Genomic DNA, 24,941 nt, shown 5'->3' on the forward strand with positions numbered 1-24,941 from the left:
TGAATCGTGCTGCACCACGTCATAATAATAGTGAATCGTGTTGCACCACGTCGTAATAGTAGTGAATCGTGCTGCACCACGTCGTAATAGTAGTGAATCGTGTTGCACCACGTCGTAATAGTAGTGAATCGTGTTGCACCACGTCGTAATAGTAGTGAATCGTGCTGCACCACGTCGTAATAGTAGTGAATCGTGTTGCACCACGTCGTAATAGTAGTGAATCGTGTTGCACCACGTCGTAATAGTAGTGAATCGTGTTGCACCACGTCGTAATAGTAGTGAATCGTGCTGCACCACGTCGTAATAGTAGTGAATCGTGTTGCACCACGTCGTAATAGTAGTGAATCGTGCTGCACCACGTCGTAATAGTAGTGAATCGTGCTGCACCGCGTCATAATAGTAGTGAATCGTGTTGCACCACGTCATAATAGTAGTGAATCGTGAAGCACCACGTCGTAATAGTAGTGAATCGTGAAGCACCACGTCATAATAGTAGTGAATCAAGCTGCACCACGTCGTAATAGTAGTGAATCGTGTTGCACCACGTCGTAATAGTAGTGAATCGTGCTGCACCACGTCGTAATAGTAGTGAATCGTGCTGCACCGCGTCGTAATAGTAGTGAATCGTGTTGCACCACGTCGTAATAGTAGTGAATCAAGCTGCACCACGTCATAATAGTAGTGAATCGTGTTGCACCACGTCGTAATAGTAGTGAATCGTGAAGCACCACGTCATAATAGTAGTGAATCGTGCTGCACCACGTCGTAATAGTAGTGAATCGTGTTGCACCACGTCGTAATAGTAGTGAATCGTGCTGCACCACGTCGTAATAGTAGTGAATCGTGCTGCACCGCGTCATAATAGTAGTGAATCGTGTTGCACCACGTCGTAATAGTAGTGAATCAAGCTGCACCACGTCATAATAGTAGTGAATCGTGTTGCACCACGTCGTAATAGTAGTGAATCGTGAAGCACCACGTCATAATAGTAGTGAATCGTGAAGCACCACGTCATAATAGTAGTGAATCGTGAAGCACCACGTCGTAATAGTAGTGAATCGTGAAGCACCACGTCATAATAGTAGTGAATCGTGAAGCACCGCGTCGTAAAAATAGTGAATCGTGAAGCACCACGTCATAATAGTAGTGAATCGTGTTGCACCACGTCGTAATAGTAGTGAATCGTGAAGCACCACGTCATAATAGTAGTGAATCGTGTTGCACCACGTCGTAATAGTAGTGAATCGTGAAGCACCGCGTCGTAATAGTAGTGAATCGTGTTGCACCACGTCGTAATAGTAGTGAATCGTGCTGCACCGCGTCGTAATAGTAGTGAATCGTGAAGCACCGCGTCGTAATAGTAGTGAATCGTGTTGCACCACGTCGTAATAGTAGTGAATCGTGTTGCACCACGTCGTAATAGTAGTGAATCGTGTTGCACCACGTCGTAATAGTAGTGAATCGTGTTGCACCACGACGTAATAGTAGTGAATCGTGTTGCACCACGTCGTAATAGTAGTGAATCGTGTTGCACCACGTCGTAATAGTAGTGAATCGTGTTGCACCACGTCGTAATAGTAGTGAATCGTGCTGCACCACGTCGTAATAGTAGTGAATCGTGTTGCACCACGTCGTAATAGTAGTGAATCAAGCTGCACCACGTCGTAATAGTAGTGAATCGTGTTGCACCACGTCGTAATAGTAGTGAATCGTGTTGCACCACGTCGTAATAGTAGTGAATCGTGCTGCACCGCGTCGTAATAGTAGTGAATCGTGAAGCACCGCGTCGTAATAGTAGTGAATCGTGTTGCACCGCGTCGTAATAGTAGTGAATCGTGCTGCACCACGTCGTAATAGTAGTGAATCGTGTTGCACCACGTCGTAATAGTAGTGAATCGTGCTGCACCGCGTCGTAATAGTAGTGAATCGTGAAGCACCGCGCGTAATAGTAGTGAATCGTGTTGCACCGCGTCGTAATAGTAGTGAATCGTGCTGCACCACGTCGTAATAGTAGTGAATCGTGTTGCACCACGTCGTAATAGTAGTGAATCGTGTTGCACCGCGTCGTAATAGTAGTGAATCGTGTTGCACCACGTCGTAATAGTAGTGAATCGTGTTGCACCGCGTCGTAATAGTAGTGAATCGTGTTGCACCGCGTCGTAATAGTAGTGAATCGTGTTGCACCACGTCGTAATAGTAGTGAATCGTGCTGCACCACGTCGTAATAATAGTGAATCGTGTTGCACCACGTCGTAATAGTAGTGAATCGTGCTGCACCACGTCGTAATAATAGTGAATCGTGTTGCACCACGTCGTAATAGTAGTGAATCGTGTTGCACCACGTCGTAATAGTAGTGAATCGTGTTGCACCGCGTCGTAATAGTAGTGAATCGTGCTGCACCACGTCGTAATAATAGTGAATCGTGTTGCACCACGTCGTAATAGTAGTGAATCGTGTTGCACCACGTCGTAATAGTAGTGAATCGTGTTGCACCACGTCGTAATAGTAGTGAATCGTGTTGCACCACGTCGTAATAATAGTGAATCGTGTTGCACCACGTCGTAATAATAGTGAATCGTGTTGCACCACGTCGTAATAGTAGTGAATCGTGCTGCACCGCGTCGTAATAGTAGTGAATCGTGTTGCACCGCGTCGTAATAGTAGTGAATCGTGTTGCACCGCGTCGTAATAGTAGTGAATCAAGCTGCACCACGTCGTAATAGTAGTGAATCGTGTTGCACCACGTCGTAATAGTAGTGAATCGTGCTGCACCACGTCGTAATAGTAGGTGAGGAGAAAAACATTAAACTTGCCGCTGTTCTTCATTCAGCTTGTCTCGCCATCTGGCAAGTGGGGCAACTGGACATTTCTTCTCGGCTAGCTTGTTTATTAACAATAGCTTGTGCCACATTTGTGTGCTCCTTGCTCTTTTCATGTTTGTCAAATAAAGGATGGTTGAAATTCTTTGAGAATTTCCTTTATAAAACGCACCTGTTTTGTCTGCTAGATGTGGACTTGATCGGCAAATCTTGCACCACATTTCAGTGCACTCATCGTTAGCTTCAAGCAACAAAGTATTTTTTTTCGGCTCTGGCTCCAGTTGGCGTTTCTTTGTAGGTGGCGAAACGCCAAAGAAGCTGCTTAATGTCTGTTGCTTTTTGGACATCTCTGACAGTATAACTTAGTTGACAAGCAACATGTCATGTGTAAGGTTAGATGAGAAGATCGGTTAAGTATGCAAAGGTGCGGAATAACCGTCGCATTACGCATTCCTGATTTTTGTCGCACATGCATAGCTGCATATCAGTTATGTGCACCCGTGGTTATAGACAATATAAAAATATTTAGTTTGTTACCTATTAATTTTATCTGTATGGTTACTGTGTTTTATAGAGAAAGTACTGATGGACTGTGATGGATCAGACTCTGAAAATGAGACTGGAAATGGTGCTTCACCTTCAGATTCAGCAGGTATGTAGTCAGCTACTGAAAGGGAATGATAAGAAAGCTAGAAAAGGCTTCTTACGTCTTCTTAAGTCTCACCAGTTTAAACATTCACGTGATCTTAAACTATTCGGTAGGCTACTTGTGCGCTGTCGAGATTTCTGTCGGGTTTTTTTTCGTCACACATACAAGCCGCCTCACAAACAGCTCACGGGTAACAAACTTTATTTTTCGTGGATTATATCACTTTAACAGTCAAAAACATGCGAAAATCATGTCAATTTCGGTCTTGGTGAGTATCCTCTAAACACATTCGGTTATGTCTTAATAAGCATACATCGCACGTGACCGTATAATGTTGGTACTACAGGATCTGTGCACGAGCTCACAGTGACAGCAGCCATATGTCTAGTCTGTCAGTAATTTGGTTGTCAAAACAACAAAACATAGCTTTAATTTTAATGAATCAGGATTAATATCCTATGTATTTAATTTAGTCAGGACTAAAATACTACCCTGTGTTATTTTACATTTGATTAATTTATTCAGTCTCTGTAGTATTTCTGAATACTAGTGTCAGACCTAAGCAAAAACTTTTCTCTTTATAGGTATCTTTATTCTATTGTATTTATTTGTGCTACTTTTTTTCAATTTAATTCAAAGATTGAAATCAAGCTTCCTTGTGTTGTATAAATTCTTAAGAACAAAAATACCCCATTGTAAAAATGCAATGAGTGAGCATATAGGAGATAAAAGTAATTAAAAAAAAAGTCTAAACTTCCCCCATCAAATAAAAAAAATATTTTTTAATTAAATCCCCCCCCCCCCCCCCCCCCTGGATAAAGACTGTAAAGACTGCACAATTTGTCAAGAAGAAAACACTGTGGGGTGCGGCAGCTTTAGTTAGGTCCTATAACTAAAATGTTTAGTTTCTAAAGGCTTAAACATGTAAAGAAAAGAATTTACTTCTTCAATTTCCCAAGCAGTATTTTATGGTTAAGACCAATAAAGCCTAAATATTGTCACATTTTCAACCATGATAACTAGATTTTAGCAAACATGTATGTATAAAACTGTAAAGAAATGAGAGAAAAAACAAAGACCATGTATTTATTTGATATGTTATTCACGTTCATGTCGTGTGGGAATAAAATAAAAATAACTTTTATCCCAATCACAATTACTAATATTTATTTTTATTTTATTCAGTATCTTCACAAAACCCACGGAGAAAGTGGTCTAAAGAGGAGATCCAGGCTGTGGAAAACACTCTGATGAACAACATCCACTCTGGGAAGGTTCCTGGTAAAGCCCAATGCATGGAGTGCATTGAAAGGTCACCAGCAGCACTTCAGGGGAGAAGTTGGGAGGGGGTGAAATTTTATGTTAAAAATCGTATGCTTTAAAGCGAAAAATGTAAAAGTCCTTTACCTAGATGGGGGTTTATTTTCTGTTTGGGCAACAAGTTCAAAATGTGTTTCAAAACTCAAGTGAAAACACTGGTACTTAAATAAATGTTCAAGAGCATTAAGAAAACATAGATTCTTGTTTTTTTTTGTAATAGCCCAAATGTCCAAACTTCTCTTGGGGAAGTTTATGGGGGTTCTACGTCAAATGTCTTCTACTCAAAAGAATTCGGTGTGGTCCCAAAATTGTGGCACACTTGCATAAAAAATATAGATGGATAAACAGACCGATATAAAGACATACAGATGCCAGATTGATAGATAATACAGATAGATAATACAGTTTTGTGTTGAGTTTAAGGATAAAAGATTTCCTCTTTTCTTTTTCTCTTTTTAAGAAGAGAGAGGACAACAAAATCATCCTCACTGCTTAAAGACTGTTTTGTATTGTTTGGCGATTTTTTCCACAACGAATTAATACATATTGGACTCATGGGGCTTCCCAGGTTTCTGTACGTGACAAATTTGTAGTATTACGAATAAGAAAAACACAAATAGCAGTATATTTCGCAACCCTGTTGAATGCCAGGCATGTGCTGTTTTAATTCAGAGTTGATTCCAGTATGCGCAGATCATTATTCAGCAAACACAATTATACCCGTGGGGTCAATGCCCCATGACCATTTCCTGCTTGTCATACAACATGACTGTCTTATTTATCAAAATGTGGACCTTTTCAGATTCTCAGAGTTGAAGAAAAATAGATTCCTGTTAATCAGGAAGTGAGGTGAGGCTGTTGTCACTTTTTACATCCATACAAATGGTCTATTCAAATATAGGGAATTAGTGAATTGTAAAATGAAGTAAAAATCCATACAAATATAAATATAGACAATTCTCCCTTTTAAACAATTCTTTAATGATTATCTAAACTTAATATTTATTGTTAATCTGGTACAGGTTTAAATTTGTGTAAAAAAATCGTTAATCTACAGATAACTCATAATAGTGCCACACAGTGGTGGTTTGTGGTAAGACACAATGGGGACGTCCCCACCAGAATAGAAAAACCTGACAAATATTAAGCTTTCTAAAATTAAGAATTTATGATAATAAAGTTGATTTTTGGGATTCAAAAATTCCCCCAGACACTTCTGACTTAAAATGATGGCTTTATTGTATTTAGAAATTGCTGTCCCCACGTGTCACCTTCTAGTCATGAGTCCCCACAACGTAGCAAAAACAAGTATGTGTGTGTGTGTGTGTGTGTGTGTGTGTGTGTGTGTGTGTGTGTCCTTCAAATACATCCCCAGTATCATATTTTTTTATGATATAACTGCTGGGTGAACAAGTAATCACAAAAAAACATTGACAGAGTAGACTAGGCTATATAATGAAGATTTTACCAGAAATTTTAACTGAAAAGGCAAACGGCAAATTTGTCACGTGTTGCAATTTATCAAACGATAATGAGTGGTAACTTTAATCAACATGGCAGATTTGGCTGTAAACACAGCCCTGCAAATATTCAGTAGCCTACTACAGCACGAGACTGTGAATATGATTACTTTTATAGTTCGATAAATAAGACATTATTATTAAGTAACTTACATCAACCGCTGCGTCTCCGAGTGCTGTTTCGAATGAATCAAGAGGTTGAAGAGAATTGTTCAACGAATCACTCAGTGAGACAGTCACGTGTCACCACTTACTGGCCGAGTGATACAAGCTGCAGAAAGATAAAAAAATATATAAAAAATAAAAAAATAACACGGTTTCAGAAGGCTTAAACCTTAAAATGCATGTTTGAGCAGTTTTACCTGAAAGAAAATTGCCATGACATATCCTAATATGTCAGTGCCATTGTTTTGTCTCAAGATGCACCCCAGTAATTTTTAAGGCACATTTATTAAAGGTACTTAAATGCCCTATTTGAACTAAGGCCAAATTCTGGCTCAATTTAAGCCCTGTTTGTGAAGCAGGCCTTTATGTTTCATTTAGTTTTCTCAGTGCTGAAAAGCCATTAAATGACCTATAATATTTTTCAATGCAAATATTTTGTGGAAGGCTTGTTTTTTTACTTGAAATAAAAGTGAAATATAAATTAAATATATTTCTTCTCAAATCAATGTTAATAAACACCAGCTTCTATTGTGACAACTTACCCCCAATTCACTGACAATGTAAGTTCAGTGAATTGTATTTTTATTTAGCTGTATGTGTAAATTGACTGCCTTTGAATGTTGTATAGCCTATTTTTAAAACAAAAAAAAGAACATTCCATAACTAGGTAATCTTAAAAAATATATATTTAAGACTTTCCGTTTCAAAACCACTTACAATTAAAATAAGGAAGTAAAGCAAGGAATTGATCATATTAAGTGATTTTATGTTTAATAAGGGATACTTTATTTCGACCATCTACAGTGAAAGACAGTGCATTGGTTTTGCACATTCACTCACTTTATTAACGCGCGCCATCTGCTGGTCACTTTCCACACTGCAGTTAATGAAAAGAGCCAAACAGTCAGAGACGTGCTGATATACTGGTGTCTGGTGGGTGAATAATTCGATCATGTTCTAAACAAAAAGACGAATTACGAATTTCACGAATTACTAATAAAAACATTATAATAATGTATTGCATACATTAATAATTTCAAAGTAATGCTTTCATATTTTGGCACTCAGCATAGGATTTCATTTGAATGCTTCATAAACTTAGTCTTTAATCAATAACTGCAAGCATTAAAAGACAGAAGTAGTAAATTAATGAACACTTTGAGATCGTTTTAATTGTCCTGTTGATTGAAAGTTGTATTTAATAGCTCATGGAGATGCAGTATTGGCTTTATCTTCTTCCTCTGCAGGACAGGCCATGTTGCCATGTTCTTGTTTGTAATAAAACTTAAAGAAGATGTTCTTCCAACCCATGGCTTTCGCCAGCATTTCCATGTCTTCACTTATCATATCACAATGAGCCATCACAGTCTGCTTCCAGATCTCCTCTGAGTTACATATCTGGACACACATGTAGGCTACATTAACATAAAAACACATATCACACTCTTATAATTTCTTTAGCACAAAGTTTAAAGGGTTAGTTCACCCAAAATATTTTTTCATTAATTACTCACCCTCAAGTCGTTCAAAAAAACCTGTAAGACTTTTGTTCATCTTCACACAAATGAAGATCTTTTTGATGAAATTAGTTGACAGCTACGCAACTGATACTTTGATGCTTCAAAAAGTTCATAAAGAGATTGTATAATTCATATGAATTGAGCGTTTTAGTCCAAATTCTTTAAAGAGACGATTGCTTTAGTTTGAATTTAGGCTTTTTTTCACATATTGTATAATCCATCAACTCACACATCAGTGGTGGTATATGAAGCTCAAGAATGTTCGCTTGATGTGCGAGAACCAATGAGATTCATTCTCATGTTACGCAGCACATTTGAGCTTCTGCAAGAACCAATTATGTTCATTCTCGTGTTATGCATGTTTGAGCCTCCTCAAGAACCAATGAGATTCATTCTCGTGTGTTACGCAGCACGTTTGAGCTTTTGCAAGAACCAATGAGGTTCATTCTCGTGTTACACAGCACGTTTGAGCTTCTGCAAGAACCAATTATGTTCATTCTCATGTTACGCACGTTTGAGCCTCCTCAAACCAATGAGATTCATTCTTGTATTATGCAGCACGTTTGTGCACTAAAGCAAACTAAAGCAATCGTCTCTTTAAAGAATTTGGACTAAAACGCTCAATTCATATGGATTATACAATCTCTTTATGAACTTTTTGAAGCATCAAAGTATCAGTTGCGTAGCTGTCAACTAATTTCATCAAAAAGATCTTCATTTCTGCAAGAACCAATGAGATTCATTCTTGTATTATGCAGCACGTTTGAGCTTCTGCAAGAACCAATGAGGTTCAGTCTCATGTTACGCAGCACGTTTGAGCTTTTGCAAGAACCAATGAGGTTCATTCTCGTGTTACGCAGCACGTTTGAGCTTCTGCAAGGACCAATGAGGTTCATTCTCGTGTTACGCAGCACGTTTGAGCTTCTGCAAGGACCAATGAGGTTCATTCTCGTGTTACGCAGCACGTTTGAGCCTCCTCAAGAACCAATGAGGTTCATTCTCGTGTTACACAGCACGTTTGAGCTTCTGCAAGGACCAATGAGGTTCATTCTCGTGTTACGCTGGTATTGTGTATGAAATGTGCTATATAAATAAACTTGCCTTGCCTACGCAGCATGTTTGAGCCTCCTCAATAACCAATGAGGTTCATTCTCATGTTACGCAGCACGTTTGAGCTTCCGCAAGAACAAATGAGATTCATTCTCATGTTAGCATGTTTGAGCTTCTGCAAGAACCAATGAGATTCATTCTGGTTTTACGCAGCACGTTTGAGCTTCCACAAGAACCAATGAGATTCATTCTCGTGTTACGCCGGACGTTTGAGCTTTCGCAAGAACCAATGAGATTAATTCTTATGTTACGCAGCACGTTTAAGCTTCTGCAAGAACCAATGAGGTTCGTTCTCGTGTTACGCAGCACGTTTGTGTCACGGTTTTAGAATTCTCGGCCTTCTTCATGTCTCGTGGTTATGTGTGTGCGTGTGATTAGCGTGTGTGTCTGTGTGGGCGCGGCCTCTAAATTCCGCTGATTATTCAGCGCCAGCTGATATCACTTCATCCCGGCTATATATTCTCTGTGACTGATATATCTTGTTGTCAGATCGTTTTGGTATGTTCCTGTGTTGGTTCCTGTTCCGTGTCATGGTCTTCGTTGTGGTCTTCTTCGTGGTCTTCGTCGTCTGGATTTGTTCACCGTGTCTGCACTGCCGTTGCACTCTTAACATTTCCCGGAATGGATTATCACCACTGACCATCACCACCACCCGGTTGCCTATCGAGGTCCCTGTTATTTGTGTCTGACCAGTGCCTCTGAGTTTTGTCATTAAAGACTTTATTTCTGCAGTTTGCTTCCAGTCGTTTCCGAACATAACGATCTGACCAGTTATGAAAGCAGCAGGAGGATCCACAAACAGTCTGGAAGAGTTCATCAATCGCAGTATCGCCCGGATGGATTCGCAAGAGATAAACATCAGCCAAACCAACGATCACGAGCCCATGCAGGTGGGTGGGGCTCGGCTTTCCCGGGAGGAGAAAGAGAGGCGGAGATCCCAAGGACTCTAACTGTACTGCGGGGGAGCGGGCCATTTCAGTAACACCTGCCCGGTAAAAGGCCAAGCCCGATAGTAAATCTGAGGCTACTATCAGGTGGGATCTCCGCCGAAAAGACCTCATCACCCATCATCCACGCTCCTCCCGGTAAGACTTAGATGGGCAACCGGCACTCACACCTGTCAAGCTTTACTGGACTCAGGAGCAGAGGGGAACTTCATTGACAGTAAGCTCGTTCAGAGACTTGGCATTCCGGTTCATTCACTCACCCACAAGATATCTGTTCACGCACTTAATGGACAAGAACTTCCTGGTATTTCACACACCACATCACACACCACAGAACATCACCTCTGGCAATCATACTGAAGACATACCATTTCTCCTCATGGACTCACCTTTAGCACCCATAGTCCTCGGCCACCCCTGGCTTACTGAACATAACCCCCGGGTGGATTGGCACCAACACTCCATTTTAGCGTGGAGTACTCCGTGTTATGAATCTTGTCTTGTCTCTGCTTGTCCATCTGTACCTGTTTCTGTGTTTCAGGAGGAGGCAGGGGATTTATCTAACGTGCCCATCTAGTACCAGGACCTGAAGGAAGTGTTCAGTAAGTCCCGTGCTGCTTCTCTCCCTCCACCTTGTCCCCACGACTGTGCCATAGACTTAGTGCCAGGTAAGTCTCCGCCTAAGGGTAAGTTAAACTCACTCTCTGTCTCAGAGAGGGAGGCCATGGAGAAATACATTTCTGATTCTCTAGCATCAGGGTTCATCCAACCTTCTTCTTCTCCAGCGAGGGCGGGGTTCTTCTTTGTGGGTAAGAAGGATGGGTCCCTGAGACCTTGTATTGACTACCGAGAGTTGAACAACATCACGGTAAAGAATACTTATCCTTTGCCATTGATGTCTTCAGCTTTCGAGAGGTTGCAGGGAGCATCAGTCTTCACTAAGTTGGACTTACGTAATGCTTATCATTTGGTTCGCATCAGGAAGGGGGATGAATAGAAGACTGCTTTTAACACCCCCCAGGGGGCACTTTGAATACTTGGTCATGCCTTTTGGCCTGTCCAACTCCCCAGCAGTCTTCCAGGCACTCGTTAACGACATGCTGCGAGATATGGTTGATCAGTTCATATATGTTTACCTGGATGACATATTGATTTTTCTCTTTCGTACCGCCCGGGTTCTAAAAACATCAAACCCGATTCTTTATTGTGCATTTTTGATCGTTCCGAACGCCCGTCTACTCCCGAGTGCATTTTACCAGATAACCTAATTGTCTCCACACTCACATGGGAGGTCGAATCAAAGGTCAAGACAGCCTTAGAAGGGGTAACGCCTCCGCCTGGGGGTCCACCGAACCGATTATTTGTGCCGGAGGAGTTACGGTCTGACGTTATTCAATGGGGGCATTGTTCCAACGTAGCTTGTCATCCAGGAGTTAATCGTACCAGTTTTTTGGTCAAGCAACGATTTTGGTGGCCATTAATGGCTCGTGACATCCGCAGTTTGTTTTGACTTGCTCGGTTTGTGCCACTGGTAAGACCTCCAACCGACCCCCAGATGGGTTACTCCAACCTGGTCCCACATTGCCCTAGATTTTATCACCGCCCTCCCACCCTCTCAGGGTATGACGGTCGTTTTGACCGTAGTGGACCGGTTCTCGAAGGCGGTGGTGGAGTACGCTCATAATTCGTTACCAGTGTCATCCACGGGTCCATCTCCGTTTGAAGGTAGCTTAGGTTCACTAGCCACCTGTTTTTCCGAGTCGCGGTCCCCTCCGCCCGCTTTTTTCTCCAGATGTGCCACCGCACATGGACCAGAGCCCGCGAGACTCTGCTCCAAGTGGGGGCACACACCAAGGCTACGGCCGATCGCCACCGGTCGAAACCTCCCGTATACGTCGTTGGTCAAAAAGTGTGGCTTTCTACCAAGAACATCCCTTTGCGCTCCATCTCTAAAAAACTAGTTCCCACATTTATTGGCCCATTTGCCGTCACCAAGATCATTAGTCCGGTGACGGTCCGACTCAAACTACCTCCTGCCAACAGGAGAATTCATCCCGCTTTTCATGTGTCAAAGATCAAGCCCGTGTTTTATTCTCACATTAGTCCGCCAGTCCCGGTTCCCCCTCCACCGCGTCTCGTAGATGGGGAACCTACTTATTCGGTTAACCGTATTCTGGACTCGAGACGGAGGGGACGAGGATTTCAGTATCTGGTGGACTGGGAAGGTTATGGTCCGGAGGAGAGAAGTTGGGTACCTGCTAGGGACCTCCTGGATCACTCTCTTATCGATGATTACAATCGACAGGTAAGGGAGTCAGGTAACGCCAGGCGGCGTTCCTAGAGAGGAGGGTACTGTCACGGTTTTTCAATTCTCTGCCTTCTTCATGTCTCGTGATTATGTGTGTGCATGTGATTAGTATTATATATTCTCTGTGACTGATATATCTTGTTGTCAGATCGTTTTGGTATGTTCCTGTGTTGGTTCCTGTTCCGTGTCGTGGTCTTCGTTGTGGTCTTCTTCGTGGTCTTCGTCGTCTGGATTTGTTCACCGTGTCTGCACTGCCGTTGCACTCTCAACATTTCCCGGACTGGATTATCACCACTGACCATCACCACCACCCGGTTTCCTATCGAGGTCCCTGCGTCACTCGCCCTGTGCTGTTGTCTCTGTGTTATTTGTGTCTGACCAGTACCTCTGAGTTTTGTCATAAAAGACTTTATTTTTGCAGTTTGCTTCCAGTCGTTTCCTAACAGTTTGAGCTTTCGCAAGAACCAATGGGGTTCGTTCGCGTGTTACACAGCACGTTTGAGCTTTCGCAAGAACCAATGAGATTTATTCTCGTGTTACGATTCATGTTTGAGCTTCTGCAAGAACCAATGAGATTCATTCTCGTGTGTTACGCAGCACGTTTGAGCTTCTGCAAGAAAGAATGAGATTAATTCTTGTGTGTTACGCAGCACGTTTGAGCTTCCTCAAGAACCAATGAGATTCATTCTCGTGTTACGATTCATGTTTGAGCTTCTGCAAGAACCAATTAGATTAATTCCCTTGTTACACAGCATATTTGAGCTTCCTCAAGAACCAATAAGATTCATTCTTGTGTGTTACGCAGCATGTTTGAGCTTCTGGAAGAAAGAATGAGATTAATTCTCGTGTGTTTGAGCTTCCTCAAGAACCAATGAGATTAATTCTCATCTGTCACGCAGCACGTTTGAGCTTCTGCAAGAACCAATTAGGTTCATTCTCATGTTACGAAGCACGTTTGAGCTTCTGCAAGAACCAACAAGGTTTGTTCTCGAATGTCAAGCAGGTTCAGTTGAGCTTCTGTTTATGTTCACTGATCAATGTTTATATGTAAATAAAAGCCTAAATTAAATCTGTTCATCATGTAAAGCAGTTGAGTTTCTTCAGAAAAATTGGACTAAAACACTCAATTCATATGGATTAGTTTTACGATCTCTTTATGAACTTTTTAAAGCGTCAAAGTGTCAGTTGCGTAGCTGTCAATGGAGGGACAGAAAGCTCTCAGATTTCATCAAAAAGAGCTTAATTTGTGTTCCATAGATAAACGAAAGTCTTACGGGTTTGGAACGACATGAGGGAGTAATTAATGACTTATTTTTGATTTTTGGGTGAACTATCCCTTTAATAGGCTACTTAGTGTTTGGGGTTATGAGCAATAGTAATAGTGATGTTTTCTTTAGCAATGATCAGTAATAATAAAACAGATTCAAAATATAGAAAAATCCCTACATTTTTACCATGTAAAATATTATTTGACAGACATGAAACCTTCATTTGGCTAAACAACAACAACAACAAAAACAGAGAAAGGGACAGAGTATTGTTCTAACCTTCTTAAACCTGTTTGAGGTTTGGCTGAGACAGCCAATGTCCTGAATGGACATGTAGGAAAGGATTTTAAGGAGCAGCCGGTCAGGTAAGCGTTCCAGGTAGTCAAAATGCCCTTGACACAAAGCCAAAGTGTACTCCAGAGTCCTGGTGCCAAACACCACAGCTAACTGCTCTAAAATCAGGAATAGCATTCACAAAACATGATTACAAGTCGGATCACATATTTAAATGTAAAGCTGGAGAATAACTCAGACTGGATTGTTACCCTGCAACTTTGAATCATTCAAAAAGTCATGGTGGAACATTTTGATCTCTCCAGGTGCTGTCCCTCTGAATTCAGTTCGGACTGAAATCTTCCACCATCTCCATATAAGCTGTTGGTAATAAAGAGTTATGAAACGCTTAATATGACTATATAAACATTTATGTTTTTTTTTGTTATCTTAGTATGACAGATGTTATGTTAAAGTTAAAGAATTTTTATGGAATATTGACATAATGATTATAAATGATTCATCCGTGCACATTTTTTTTTTTTAAATGCATGTGCCCTCGTAATCTTTAATCACAATAATTTCTCCTCCCTCTTGCAGAGACATCTCTTCTCTGATGACGTCACCACTGGCACGAGGGCGGGACAACCTGTCACTCATATGAGATTGACCAATATCAAACCACAATTAATTCCTGATGGACAAAATCAAATCCCGCCCTACAGTTTTCTTTTTCGAGAAGCCGTTTTGCTCCGATATACATATCACAAATAGGGAAAAAAGACAATTGCAACTTCTGTTTCATGCTGACTTTAACAGGATAATCTATTTTGCTTGTCAGACATGACAGACAATATGCTGTTTTTGCAATTCAGGTAACGTAAAGCAAAAATTGACCACCACATTTAAATATTTGTCCCTTCGTAATCTCAGTTGAATTATCATTTTGTGTAGGCTACAGTTAAATACCTCTTTTTGTGTGATACAAAATTGGTAGAAGTCTTTAGAGGGAGGTGGACCTTGTCCAGCAGTTTCAAACAGAATTTCATCCAGCAGAGATGCCATATTTGGAGTGGACGCTTAATTGTTACCATGACAACTGGTATACAAAAAAAACGATACTTTTTTTTACAGAAAGGTGTTTTTTAATTTTATTTTTTTTACATTTTCACATCTGGCTTGACAGAAACACATACGTCTAAAATAATTTAAAAAATAGTTAACACAACATGATGTAAGGGTGAACGGTTTTTTAAGATGGTGGTGTTGAGGGGGTCACGACCCGGCGGATTGATATTATGAAATCTTGACGTACGTTACTGATGCACTAGTGATACACTCATAAAGCGCGGGGTTAATGGTGACACAACCCGTTCGGAATAGCTCCAATGAACGTTATTCTCGTAGTCGCAGTGGTTGATAAGGCTTCGGCTGTCATAATCGTTGTTCTTTAGTGTTGGAAGTAGTGCGTTGCGGAAGCACAGAGCGCTGTGGGAGCGGATGTGATGCGGCAGTTCGCAGGTCGCTCAGCTGATGAAGGTAAAGCTGCTGCTGCTGCACTGTGTCTAACAGCTACTACAACACTGGAACAAATAGGTAATTACAATAACACCAAAAATATACATATATATATATTTAACTTCAATGTCCGGGGATCGTCTTACGTCCTATGCGCATCGGAACCCTTCGTGTGAATCAGCAGCCGTGTAATATGAGTGAGAAAAGCCAGACGAAAGAAAAAAATGGTTTCCAGTTGTCATCCCTCGAGTCCTTTTCATGATTCCCTTGTTTGTTTCTGTTTATGTATTAGTGTTATATATTCACTGTTTGGCATTGGTATGATGGTACAGACAATGAGCCACTCGAATCTTTTTTAATAACTTTGGAGAGATATCGAGAGCGAATTGAGACTCGTTTACATCCCCTTTGAAATAAATATTCAGGACATTATAACCATAATGATGAGACCTGCATCTGAGTAGCACAATGTATATGACGACTTATTTTCTGGTGATTTTGTTAGTTTTTTAAGGGATGGGCCAGTTTAGAGATCTGTTAAAATAAATAATATTCTCGCCCACGAACTAGAAGGTAACGAGAAATGAATTCAAGTTTCTCTCTATTTCTCCTTTATTTGTTAGTAATGTCACAAAACGTCTAACGTTAATTTAAATGAGGAAGTTGCGATGCATCACAAGTGTGGATTTGTCTGTTGTATCCAGTCGTGTTCAGGTGAATGTTGATTAGTGTAGTTTGCTGGTGCTGGTAGTTTGTTTACGTCTTCAGTCACTTTGACCTGATCTTGCCCGCATACACGTCGACAGGAGACCGGCTTTGCTCTTTAGCTTTGCCATATGTAGGCCAAATACTGACAGCGACGGTACAGTCTTCCTCTTTTTAGTGTTATTGTATTGAATGGTCACATTATACTATGTTTTTTGTGCTGTTGTAATTAATGCATGTTATTTGTTGATAATCGCTTGTCACGCTTCGTCCCTTCAGCAGATTAGCATCGCTTAGCCGTGCTAACAGTTAACGTTAGCACCAAAGACAGCTGAACACAAAACCGTGGCCTTTTTCTTATCCAAAGCTTAAAACTATTTCAAGGTGTTTGTCAGTCTTAAAATGTTGTTAATTTGTGAGTGGCTAGATACTCTGATGGTTTTGAGTGTTTTATTTAACTTAGCATGGCTAGCGTGAGGGCTAGTATTAGCTGATCGTGATTATCACCTGGACTTCGTTAACTTCACTTAAATTATCTACCCATCGTGTGTTGTTCACTGTGGTGCCTTACAACAACCGTAGCAACGTAGTTTTGAATGTCCAAGCATTTTCATAGAACCACCGCAGATGTTTTGAATTGGCAAAAGCGCCTATGCAGGGCCACAAAACGCGAGACCGGTGTGTAAGGCCTTGGAGTGCGAAAATCAACTTATCATGCTGTATTTTGTTTATTTATAAATAACTAAACTCGTGTATGTTTTTGTGAGGTGAAATTGTGTGTGGTTAGGTTGTGTAAGGACAGTAAGCTGTGTCTAGGCTGATTGGAGTTTGTTTCATGGACTGGGCAAAATAAACAAAAGGATCGACTCAGGCCTGTGCTGAGAACGGCCTTCATAATCATGTCGTATTTTCATGTCAACAGTCCAAATACACACGGCAGCACAATCCCCAGTCAGCAAACTGCGCTTGATTGGATCTAGCGATGGGTTGGTTTTGTTTTTATGGTCATATGAAGGAATTCAACTCTAATCGTCGACAACAGTTCACCCTCTCTTTAGGGAAGTAACGTTAGAAGTCTCAGTAGTGTGCTCACTGCACAGGGTATGTTTGACATGTTTTGAGCTGTTTGTTAAATGTTTGGCGTTATGGTCGAAATTAGCGCTTTTCATGTTCGGTTCTGTAAATGTTTGTGTTTTGGGTTGTATATTTGACGTTTAGTAGTTTGAATGTCGTGGACGTTGCTTAGCTTGCCGAAGTAGCTTTAATGGTGGTGTTGTCGTTGTGAGAAGGAAGGCCTTTAGGCTCGTTTGAACAAAAAATCATAATATCTTTTGTCAAAATCCACCATATTTGAATGTTAACGGCTATCTTTAAAAACCTCGCGAGCTGACGACCTAGACACCGTTTTTATGCGTCACGATCTCTTCGGACGTTAATTTCGTTTGTATGTGTAGATTATTTTATTAATGATATGGATATAAATACTGTTTATATTAATGACGCACACTTAAATGTAACGTTAAACATCTAAAAAAAAATCTCTATTATCCTCATATATAGAAAAGCAGCATACTTGATCTGTGGGATGTTTGTACAATGCCTAGCCTAATTAGTGAACATAATTTGTACCTTTTTCAATTGAATGAGTAGGAGAGGCACAATTATGGTAGTAATGCATGAAACAAGCTTAGTTTATTAAGTTAAAATGTGTTCTATCCCTATCACTGCTGCTGAATGTGGTTAGAGCCTCATTTTATAATCTCATCTAAAGTCATATAGGGGTTATAGAGTGTGATTAAGTATAGCCTATTCATTCAGTATTTCTCATCCCTTTTCTTATGATATTACAGTCAGTTTTAGTGTTTCAAAAATGTCTTGCATATCAAAGAATCACATTTGGCATCAGTTTTGATTATATTACTGAACAAAATGGCTGCCACCTTAGTCTGCAGTTGTAATTTAATTCTTCTCTGATTTTACTTTGTCATTTAATGGAATCATTTAGTCACATTTGACTAAAATCAACTTTTTTTTCACTCCCCCTCCTCCTCCTCCTCCTCCTCCTCCTCCCCCCCCCATTATTGTCCACATTCTTGTCGCCCTAGGCTGCTGGTTGGTTGGGGCATTTGCACACGGCCGGTAAGTTCGCATAGCGCTTGCTGTTACCTTCATGCTCACAAGATGAGTCCAGTGTGGGACAGGTGTGGTGAAGATTGGGGTTAAACAGGAAGTTGACAATCTTGGTTTGGCAGTTAAGTTTCTTGAAATCCAGAATATAGCCTATGGCGTGGGAAGGGGAGGGTGTTTTTTTTTATTTATTTTTTTTTTATTTATTTTTTAAGTGCTTTAGATGTGTAGCCTTTAAATTTGTTGTATGTGGATAGAATGTTAGTGGTTCAGTATCAAGATGAATAAGCTTGCTGTGAAGAAAGGATGGTTCTGCCTGAGTGTTTTAATGGTCTTCCCACTGACTAAGGAAAGCAGTTTACACACTATAGCCTAGGTAATTACCATTTTTAATATATTCAAAATGAACACCCAGTTAAAGTCAACATGAAATCAAAATTGACCCCATTTCCTTTATATAGTTCCTGGTTTTGTGTAAGGAAACTGTAAATGATTCATCAGAGTGCATTATTTAAAAGAAAAAATGTTTTATCTTTCATTAGAATGTGATGACTTGCTCCACCTCTGAAACAAATTTCCTTTTTGACTTATTTTTCAAACCCGCTCTAATCTAATCACCTCCGAAACCATTTTCATGATCCAATCAATTCCTAATGTATAAATGGGAAACGTCTAAATGAAAAGTCAAAGTATTTATTCATTTTGGACACATTGAAGGACAGGACTGTATCTCCTGTATGGCAGGGTTCCTCTTGCTGCTTTATACTGTCTCTCAGCAGGCTTCAGGACCATTTTTTGTTTACTTTAGCTGATCTTGTGTCAGTTATAACAGGGGTAAAGTAATTAAAACCATTTGTTTCTCCTCCCAGCGGTAGTGCCAAGCAAGCAAAATTGTAGGGAGAGTTGTATTTAAGACCACTGAATATTTAGATACAATTAGTGTTTTTGAATAGCAACAGCTTTTTCAGACAGTTTCCCCCCTTTTTTTGAAAAATAATAAACAACCCTCTGCGGACACACAGATGCTCGAGTCGCCATTGGCTATTAAATTTTCTATTTTACTCGCCAGACTTTTTACATGGAATGCAAATGAGCAAATTCTATGTAAATAAAAAATATAATTTTCAAACATTATTAAAGCAACACTATGGAACTTTTCAACCTTCATAATATATTTCCAAGACCCTTGTGATGGTACATCGACTTACAATAGGTTAAATGACACGTCTGCCATAGCCTGACGTGGTTTGTATCGCTTTTACTCGCACTATGTAACTTCGGGTTTCGGGTAGTAACCCGAGCACAAAAAGAACTACAAAACGCGACTGTTTTACGGCATACGTCTCTTCCCCCACCACTTCCTCAAATTGTCTATGGCCATTGCAGACATCCCAAGTCTATAGCGTCTCCCTGATGCCCGCAAATTAGTTCAAATCTGCCGGAATCTAGAGCGCGCATGCGAGACAGAACATACTGCGCGCATAACATACATAGCGCGAGCACGGCAGAGAGGGAGAAAGCGAGAGACCTTGCGAGTGTGCCTCACGAAAGCTAGTCAACCCGCCAGGGCCGCCACCCCCCCCCGTCAACAATCCAGTCACCAAGATATACCTCCCTGAAATGACTTCTTGCAGGTTGGGATGTCTGCCATTGTTGATTCCAAAGCCGGTGCTGGATAAACAGCGAGCGTGCGCGTGCGACAGTAGGCTGCGGAAGGCTAAATTATTTACGACAGCGGTAATGGACAATTCCGCTTCCAACCTGTAGGGCGACCGCTAGGGATGGGAATCGAAAACCGGTTCCACTCGAGAACCGGTTCTAAATTTTACGATCCATCGATATTGTATGCCCTCGACGTTAACGAGTCCTCTTATCGATGCTCCTGCTCTGTCCCTTTTGTCCTTTATCAAGCACCATAGCACCGCGTCCAAAGCTAATCTTTGTCCTGCAAAGTCTTATTTGATCAGTGAGTAAAATTGTCTCTCTCTGGTAATGTAGATGAACCGCTGCGCTTGTGACAGGGCGCATGTTAAACTGATCGAGCAGAGAGAGAGAGAGAGAGAGAGAGAGCGAGAGAGCCCCGGTCGCGCGCACGCACTCTCTCTCTTCGGAGCAAGGCGAAAGTAGGCTTCACACCGTCTCAAAACTAAGCGCAGTCTTCCTCTCTCCCTCGCACGTATTAATCAAAATAAACGACACGATGGTAAGGTAGGGAGACTAAAGTTTTTTGTGGAGCATTCGGAGATTTGTTTTTCCTGAATTGCCGCTGGGTGTGAATTGTGCTAAAATACGTTGCCTTATCTTCTCTGAAAAGTGTTCCGCACATTCAGCTGACATAATCACACTTCAAATAAACGAAAAAAACGATCCAGTGATGAAATGTTTTCTGTGATGACACACATCTTGTGGGATGTCCCAACTGCCGGGATAATCACACAACGAGCACACGTCAGATAATGACACGTCCAATTCGCGAACTAATTACTCATTTGAACCGATTCGTTTTAATGAATGGTTAAAACAACTGATCTTTCCAACACTGAACTCACGGGGCGTTTAATCGGTGTATAACTAATCGGTAACACTTTACAATAAGGTTCCATTTATTACATAAAAAGTACAGTTTGCTTAGTCAAGTGTAAGCTTTAAAACAAATAAAACAACTTGTTTTTTCCCCCGAAAAAGACTACTTTTTCCCTCACAGTGCTATCAGGAATCGATAAGAGAATCGTTAAAGAATTGGATCGATAAGCAGAATCGTTAGTGGCATTGATATTGATAAAATCTTATCAATTCCCATCCCTAGCGACCGCTGAGGAAAAGTTCCTTGGTGTTGCTTTAAAGACAGTCTGTAATAAGAACCAATAATCAAACTACAAGAAAGTAGTTTTTCGTGTAGATCTAACAGTTGTTATATACAGATTACTTATAACAATTGAATAAAGTATTGAAATGTAAAATAACACCAGTCTTCACTGTATAAACGAAATCTAGATGAATCTTTGTTAGTTACAAATGTTATTCAGTCAAGAGCAGTGATAGATTGTTTTGCACTGAGTCTTTGACTGCTGTTACTTTAAGACATAATGCATGGATCCTAAATATACTGATACTGTTACACATGCGTTGTCTTTGTCGACTGTTTACATTCACTTACCGACTGTTTACTAGGATGCTCACCAAGACGGGCATTTTGAAATAATTTTGTGTGAAATTGTCCATTCAAGTACAAGACGTGAAAGACAACGCTATTCAGTTTTTGCATGCTGTCAGTCGCGGCTTTCTGTGTGCGCAAGTCCGATGTGTGCACACAATACTTCTCACACAGCGCGTGAGTGCCGAATTGAGTTCTTTCACGTCTTCTTGCGCTTGATTGATTAAAATTGGCAAGGCTTAAAAACGTGCAAATGATACATTTTCATGTCGATGCAGCACTGGCCCGATCAGGACAGTGACCATTCTGTCAACTCTTGGCCATTGTGCAGTCCTTATTGTCGATCCCTGCGTTTAGATCTAGCGCGTCAATTCTCCTTATGTGGCATGTGTAAACCTCTCTCTTTCTCTCACATGCACATGTGAGAGAAAGTGATAGAGGGCGCTCTCAGCCAAGCAACGGTGCATAGAGATAGGCAATTTTTTTTTAATTAGCACAGTCACAGGTTATTTAAAGACAAAGGGTCTCATTCACTAAGCATCCGTACGCACAAATTTGTGCGTGCAATGTGCAAATGAATGATTTCATGGACAAATACCGATTCAGCCAAAATTTCATAATAAAATTTATTCAGAAACAATTGAAACCACACGTACGCTTAAAGCACTTACTCTCTACGTACTTATAATCGTGTTAAGAAGTTATATTTCAACCTAACATGATTATAGTTCCATTGAAGTATGTTGCATTAATTGTACTAATCCATATATAAAATGATAGACTAAAATTATTAAATAAAATAAAGAGTTAGAAAAGCTGCAACGTTTCTCTGAATAACGCATAATAATACAGCTGGCTAATGAGAGGTCTGTAATCTGGGTCTGAATAAAAGGTGTTTATTGTGAGAAGTGGGGAGAATGACACACTTGCCAAATTCACTAACATCAGAACAAGGTTAAGAACAAATTCATTTGCGTACAAACGTGTTGTGAATTAGGCAGAGATTTTTCGTGAGAAGTTCTGTGTGTACAAATAAGAAATTATCCATGCAGTTAATAGTGAATGAGACCCATTTTTTTGTTGCGCATATGCTAGGGATTTTCTCTCATTGCAGAGGGTTGATGAAACTACCCTTAGATGTAACGCATTTGTAACACAGGCAGGTAAAATTATAAAATGATACAGGAAACCAAAATAATGGTAATCTTGATGTGTACCACACAAGATGGATGTAATGATTACTTAATTTGTTGGTGATCATTACGTCATTGTTTGTTACCCGTGGTCTGTTACTCTGTTCTTCAACATGATTGTGTAATAGAATAAACAGTAAAGTCCTTGGGGAAGTTAAGTTTGTTACGTCTGAGTCTCCGGGCCTATTGGTTGTAAAATATTGCCTTTGATTGCACTGCAGTGATTACATGATGCCTTCAGCAAGTTATTTGACACTTTAAGGGTGGGATGCCATAGCAAACTTTGGCAGCCTTTTCTCTCTACATTCCTAAATTCAGACAACAGGAGTGTTTTTATGTAGGTTATTATAAATGTCCGTCTTTGCAGTGTGAACTTAGTTTGTAGAGTTTTTAAGAAACAAGACAAGAATGTGTGAATTGTGATAATTTGTGTGCAAAGGCACCTTGAAAATTGTTCAACAGATTTGGACTACCACTAAATGTTCTGTTAGAAATGTTTGTGCATGTGTGTCTGTATGAATTTTTCCATTTGTATGTCTCATTCCTCACTACTTCTGGAAATGAAAAAGGAGAACTTTTACTTGCCTTAACTTCCACTCTTAAAGGTTCATGAAACCCCAAACCAAATTTTCTGAGATTTTATCAGAGGTATATGTGTTGAACACCATTGAAGACAATGTTAGCATCAGTTAGATTTAATAGCAGGGTTAAAATGGTTAAATTTGAGTTTTTTTCAGTTTTTTTTGTCTTCCGGGTTTAAAATCTTCATCGTGTCCACGTCACAGGCTGTGACGTGGCAGTGCACTGTGAGTGCGTTGATGACTCATCGGTGTCTCATAATTATTAATGAGACTGAGTTTTCATATCCTATGAGAAGACACTGTCTCTTAATTATTCATGACACCACGTGGATCTTTCCAGTGACATGTCAAACTGTGATATCGCGTAGTAGATGAGAGAGGCAATCATGGGACGCACGCAAGTGTTTGTTTTCGTGGTGCAAAAGTCCAATTGGGTTGAATATGTTTCCCCGCGATGCTGCCCTGCCTAGACTCTGGCTCTGGGCGGTTGGTTTTCCATCAACCACGGTCACATCTAAACGTGTGTGCCGCAAACATTTTTCTCGAGAGAGCTTCGAGAATTGGAGAATGGTGGACTTCGCCTTGTTGACGACCAATGCAGGTTGCGTCTTGCGAGTGATGCGGTACCAAGTCCCGAGGACTTTTCTATCCCTTCAGAGGTGTGTGTGTGTGTGTCTAAAATGAGATGTCATCCACCTCCACAGAGCCATCATTATTATGGGGGTTCAGGGGGCGCGTAGATCTAGCTATGCACGTAACGTGTTTTTTTTAAGCGGAAAATTAATAATTTTCAAATATATGTATTTATAGTGTCTATATAAACAACTATATATTTTATAATAACATTATAATTATACATGTAGCCTACATTAATATGTTCTCAATAGAATTATGATTACTGTAGGCTAATATAGCAGGGCATTCAGTTACTTTTGAAAGGACAATAATAAAGTGTCGTATTTCATAAGACTTTAACTTTGCCAGCTATAAAAAAAATCTAGCATTTCCTCACGTTTTACCACTGCTTTTAGTGACAGTCGATATGCATGGGATACTGGCGATGACAGTGATGGCCATACCACACCCCTTCTCACAGCCATCCACGCCCATTTAAGTTGCATTTTTCAAAAAGATTGTGAGCTAGACTTGAGCTGAAAGAGGGGGGTTTCATGACCCTTTAAAGAGCATATTGCAGGTAAAAAAAAAAAATCTAAATTAGTATATAACCTTGTATGAAAATACCTTATGAAAAGTTAATGCAGGATTTAAAGTGTTTTAAAACGACATAAGGGCACTAATTTAGTAGATAAAGTGAGCGTTTCTTGGACTGCTCGTAAAAACGGCTTTTTTTTTTTCAACATCGCGTCATTTTACGTCACGTCAGGGAGCCTCAGCTCAGTGCAGAGTAGGCTGGTATTCAGTGAGAGCGGCCGTCAGTCAGTGTGGTTTCGGTAGTTTTTGTATTTAACTATATCATCGTCATGGTAAATTATTATGTTTGTGGAGGTTGCAAAAACTCCGGCCTGTCAGGACATAGAGTCCACAGGTTTCCATAACAAGTAAAGGGACGGTGCTATATATCTTTCGAAAGCTAAAATTGCTTTTATTTTTTATTAAAGAGTGCTTTAATGAACAAATTGTGTCCTTCTCTTTAAATTAATTCAATTACAAGTAAACGTTTCTCAAGGATAACAAAATGATCTGCTAATGCTGTAAACTACAGCCCTTACTTGCACATTACTATAACATTAAAGCTTAACAAC

General features: G+C 40.3%; 2 protein-coding genes across 8 annotated transcripts in view; one reads left to right on the forward strand and one right to left on the reverse strand.

Moving 5' to 3' along the window:
* Positions 1–7,680: 7,680 nt before the first annotated feature.
* Positions 7,681–14,965, reverse strand: fbxo36a (F-box protein 36a). The gene is made up of 4 exons (XM_056239406.1): positions 14,870–14,965; positions 14,173–14,281; positions 13,907–14,079; positions 7,681–7,872 (listed from the first exon to the last, which is right to left on the reverse strand). Exons 1-4 carry the CDS (start codon positions 14,963–14,965, stop codon positions 7,681–7,683), a joined length of 570 nt encoding a protein of 189 aa, XP_056095381.1.
* A 380-nt stretch (positions 14,966–15,345) lies between these two features.
* Positions 15,346–24,941, forward strand: part of trip12 (thyroid hormone receptor interactor 12) — an 82,566-nt gene continuing 72,970 nt past the window's right edge. For 3 of the 7 annotated variants that reach the window (XM_056239393.1, XM_056239395.1, XM_056239397.1), the window contains exon 1: positions 15,347–15,496. The gene's annotated coding sequence lies outside the window, so the exon portion shown is untranslated. Of the gene's footprint in view, positions 15,497–16,163; positions 16,281–18,210; positions 18,263–24,941 lie in introns of those variants that run through there. The other 4 variants (XM_056239390.1, XM_056239394.1, XM_056239391.1 and 1 more) reach the window with 3 other exon arrangements.

Source organism: Rhinichthys klamathensis, unplaced genomic scaffold (genome assembly GCF_029890125.1).
Source record: "Rhinichthys klamathensis goyatoka isolate OS25496 unplaced genomic scaffold, OSU_Roscu_1.1 h1tg000561l_1, whole genome shotgun sequence".
Taxonomy (NCBI): domain Eukaryota; kingdom Metazoa; phylum Chordata; class Actinopteri; order Cypriniformes; family Leuciscidae; genus Rhinichthys; species Rhinichthys klamathensis.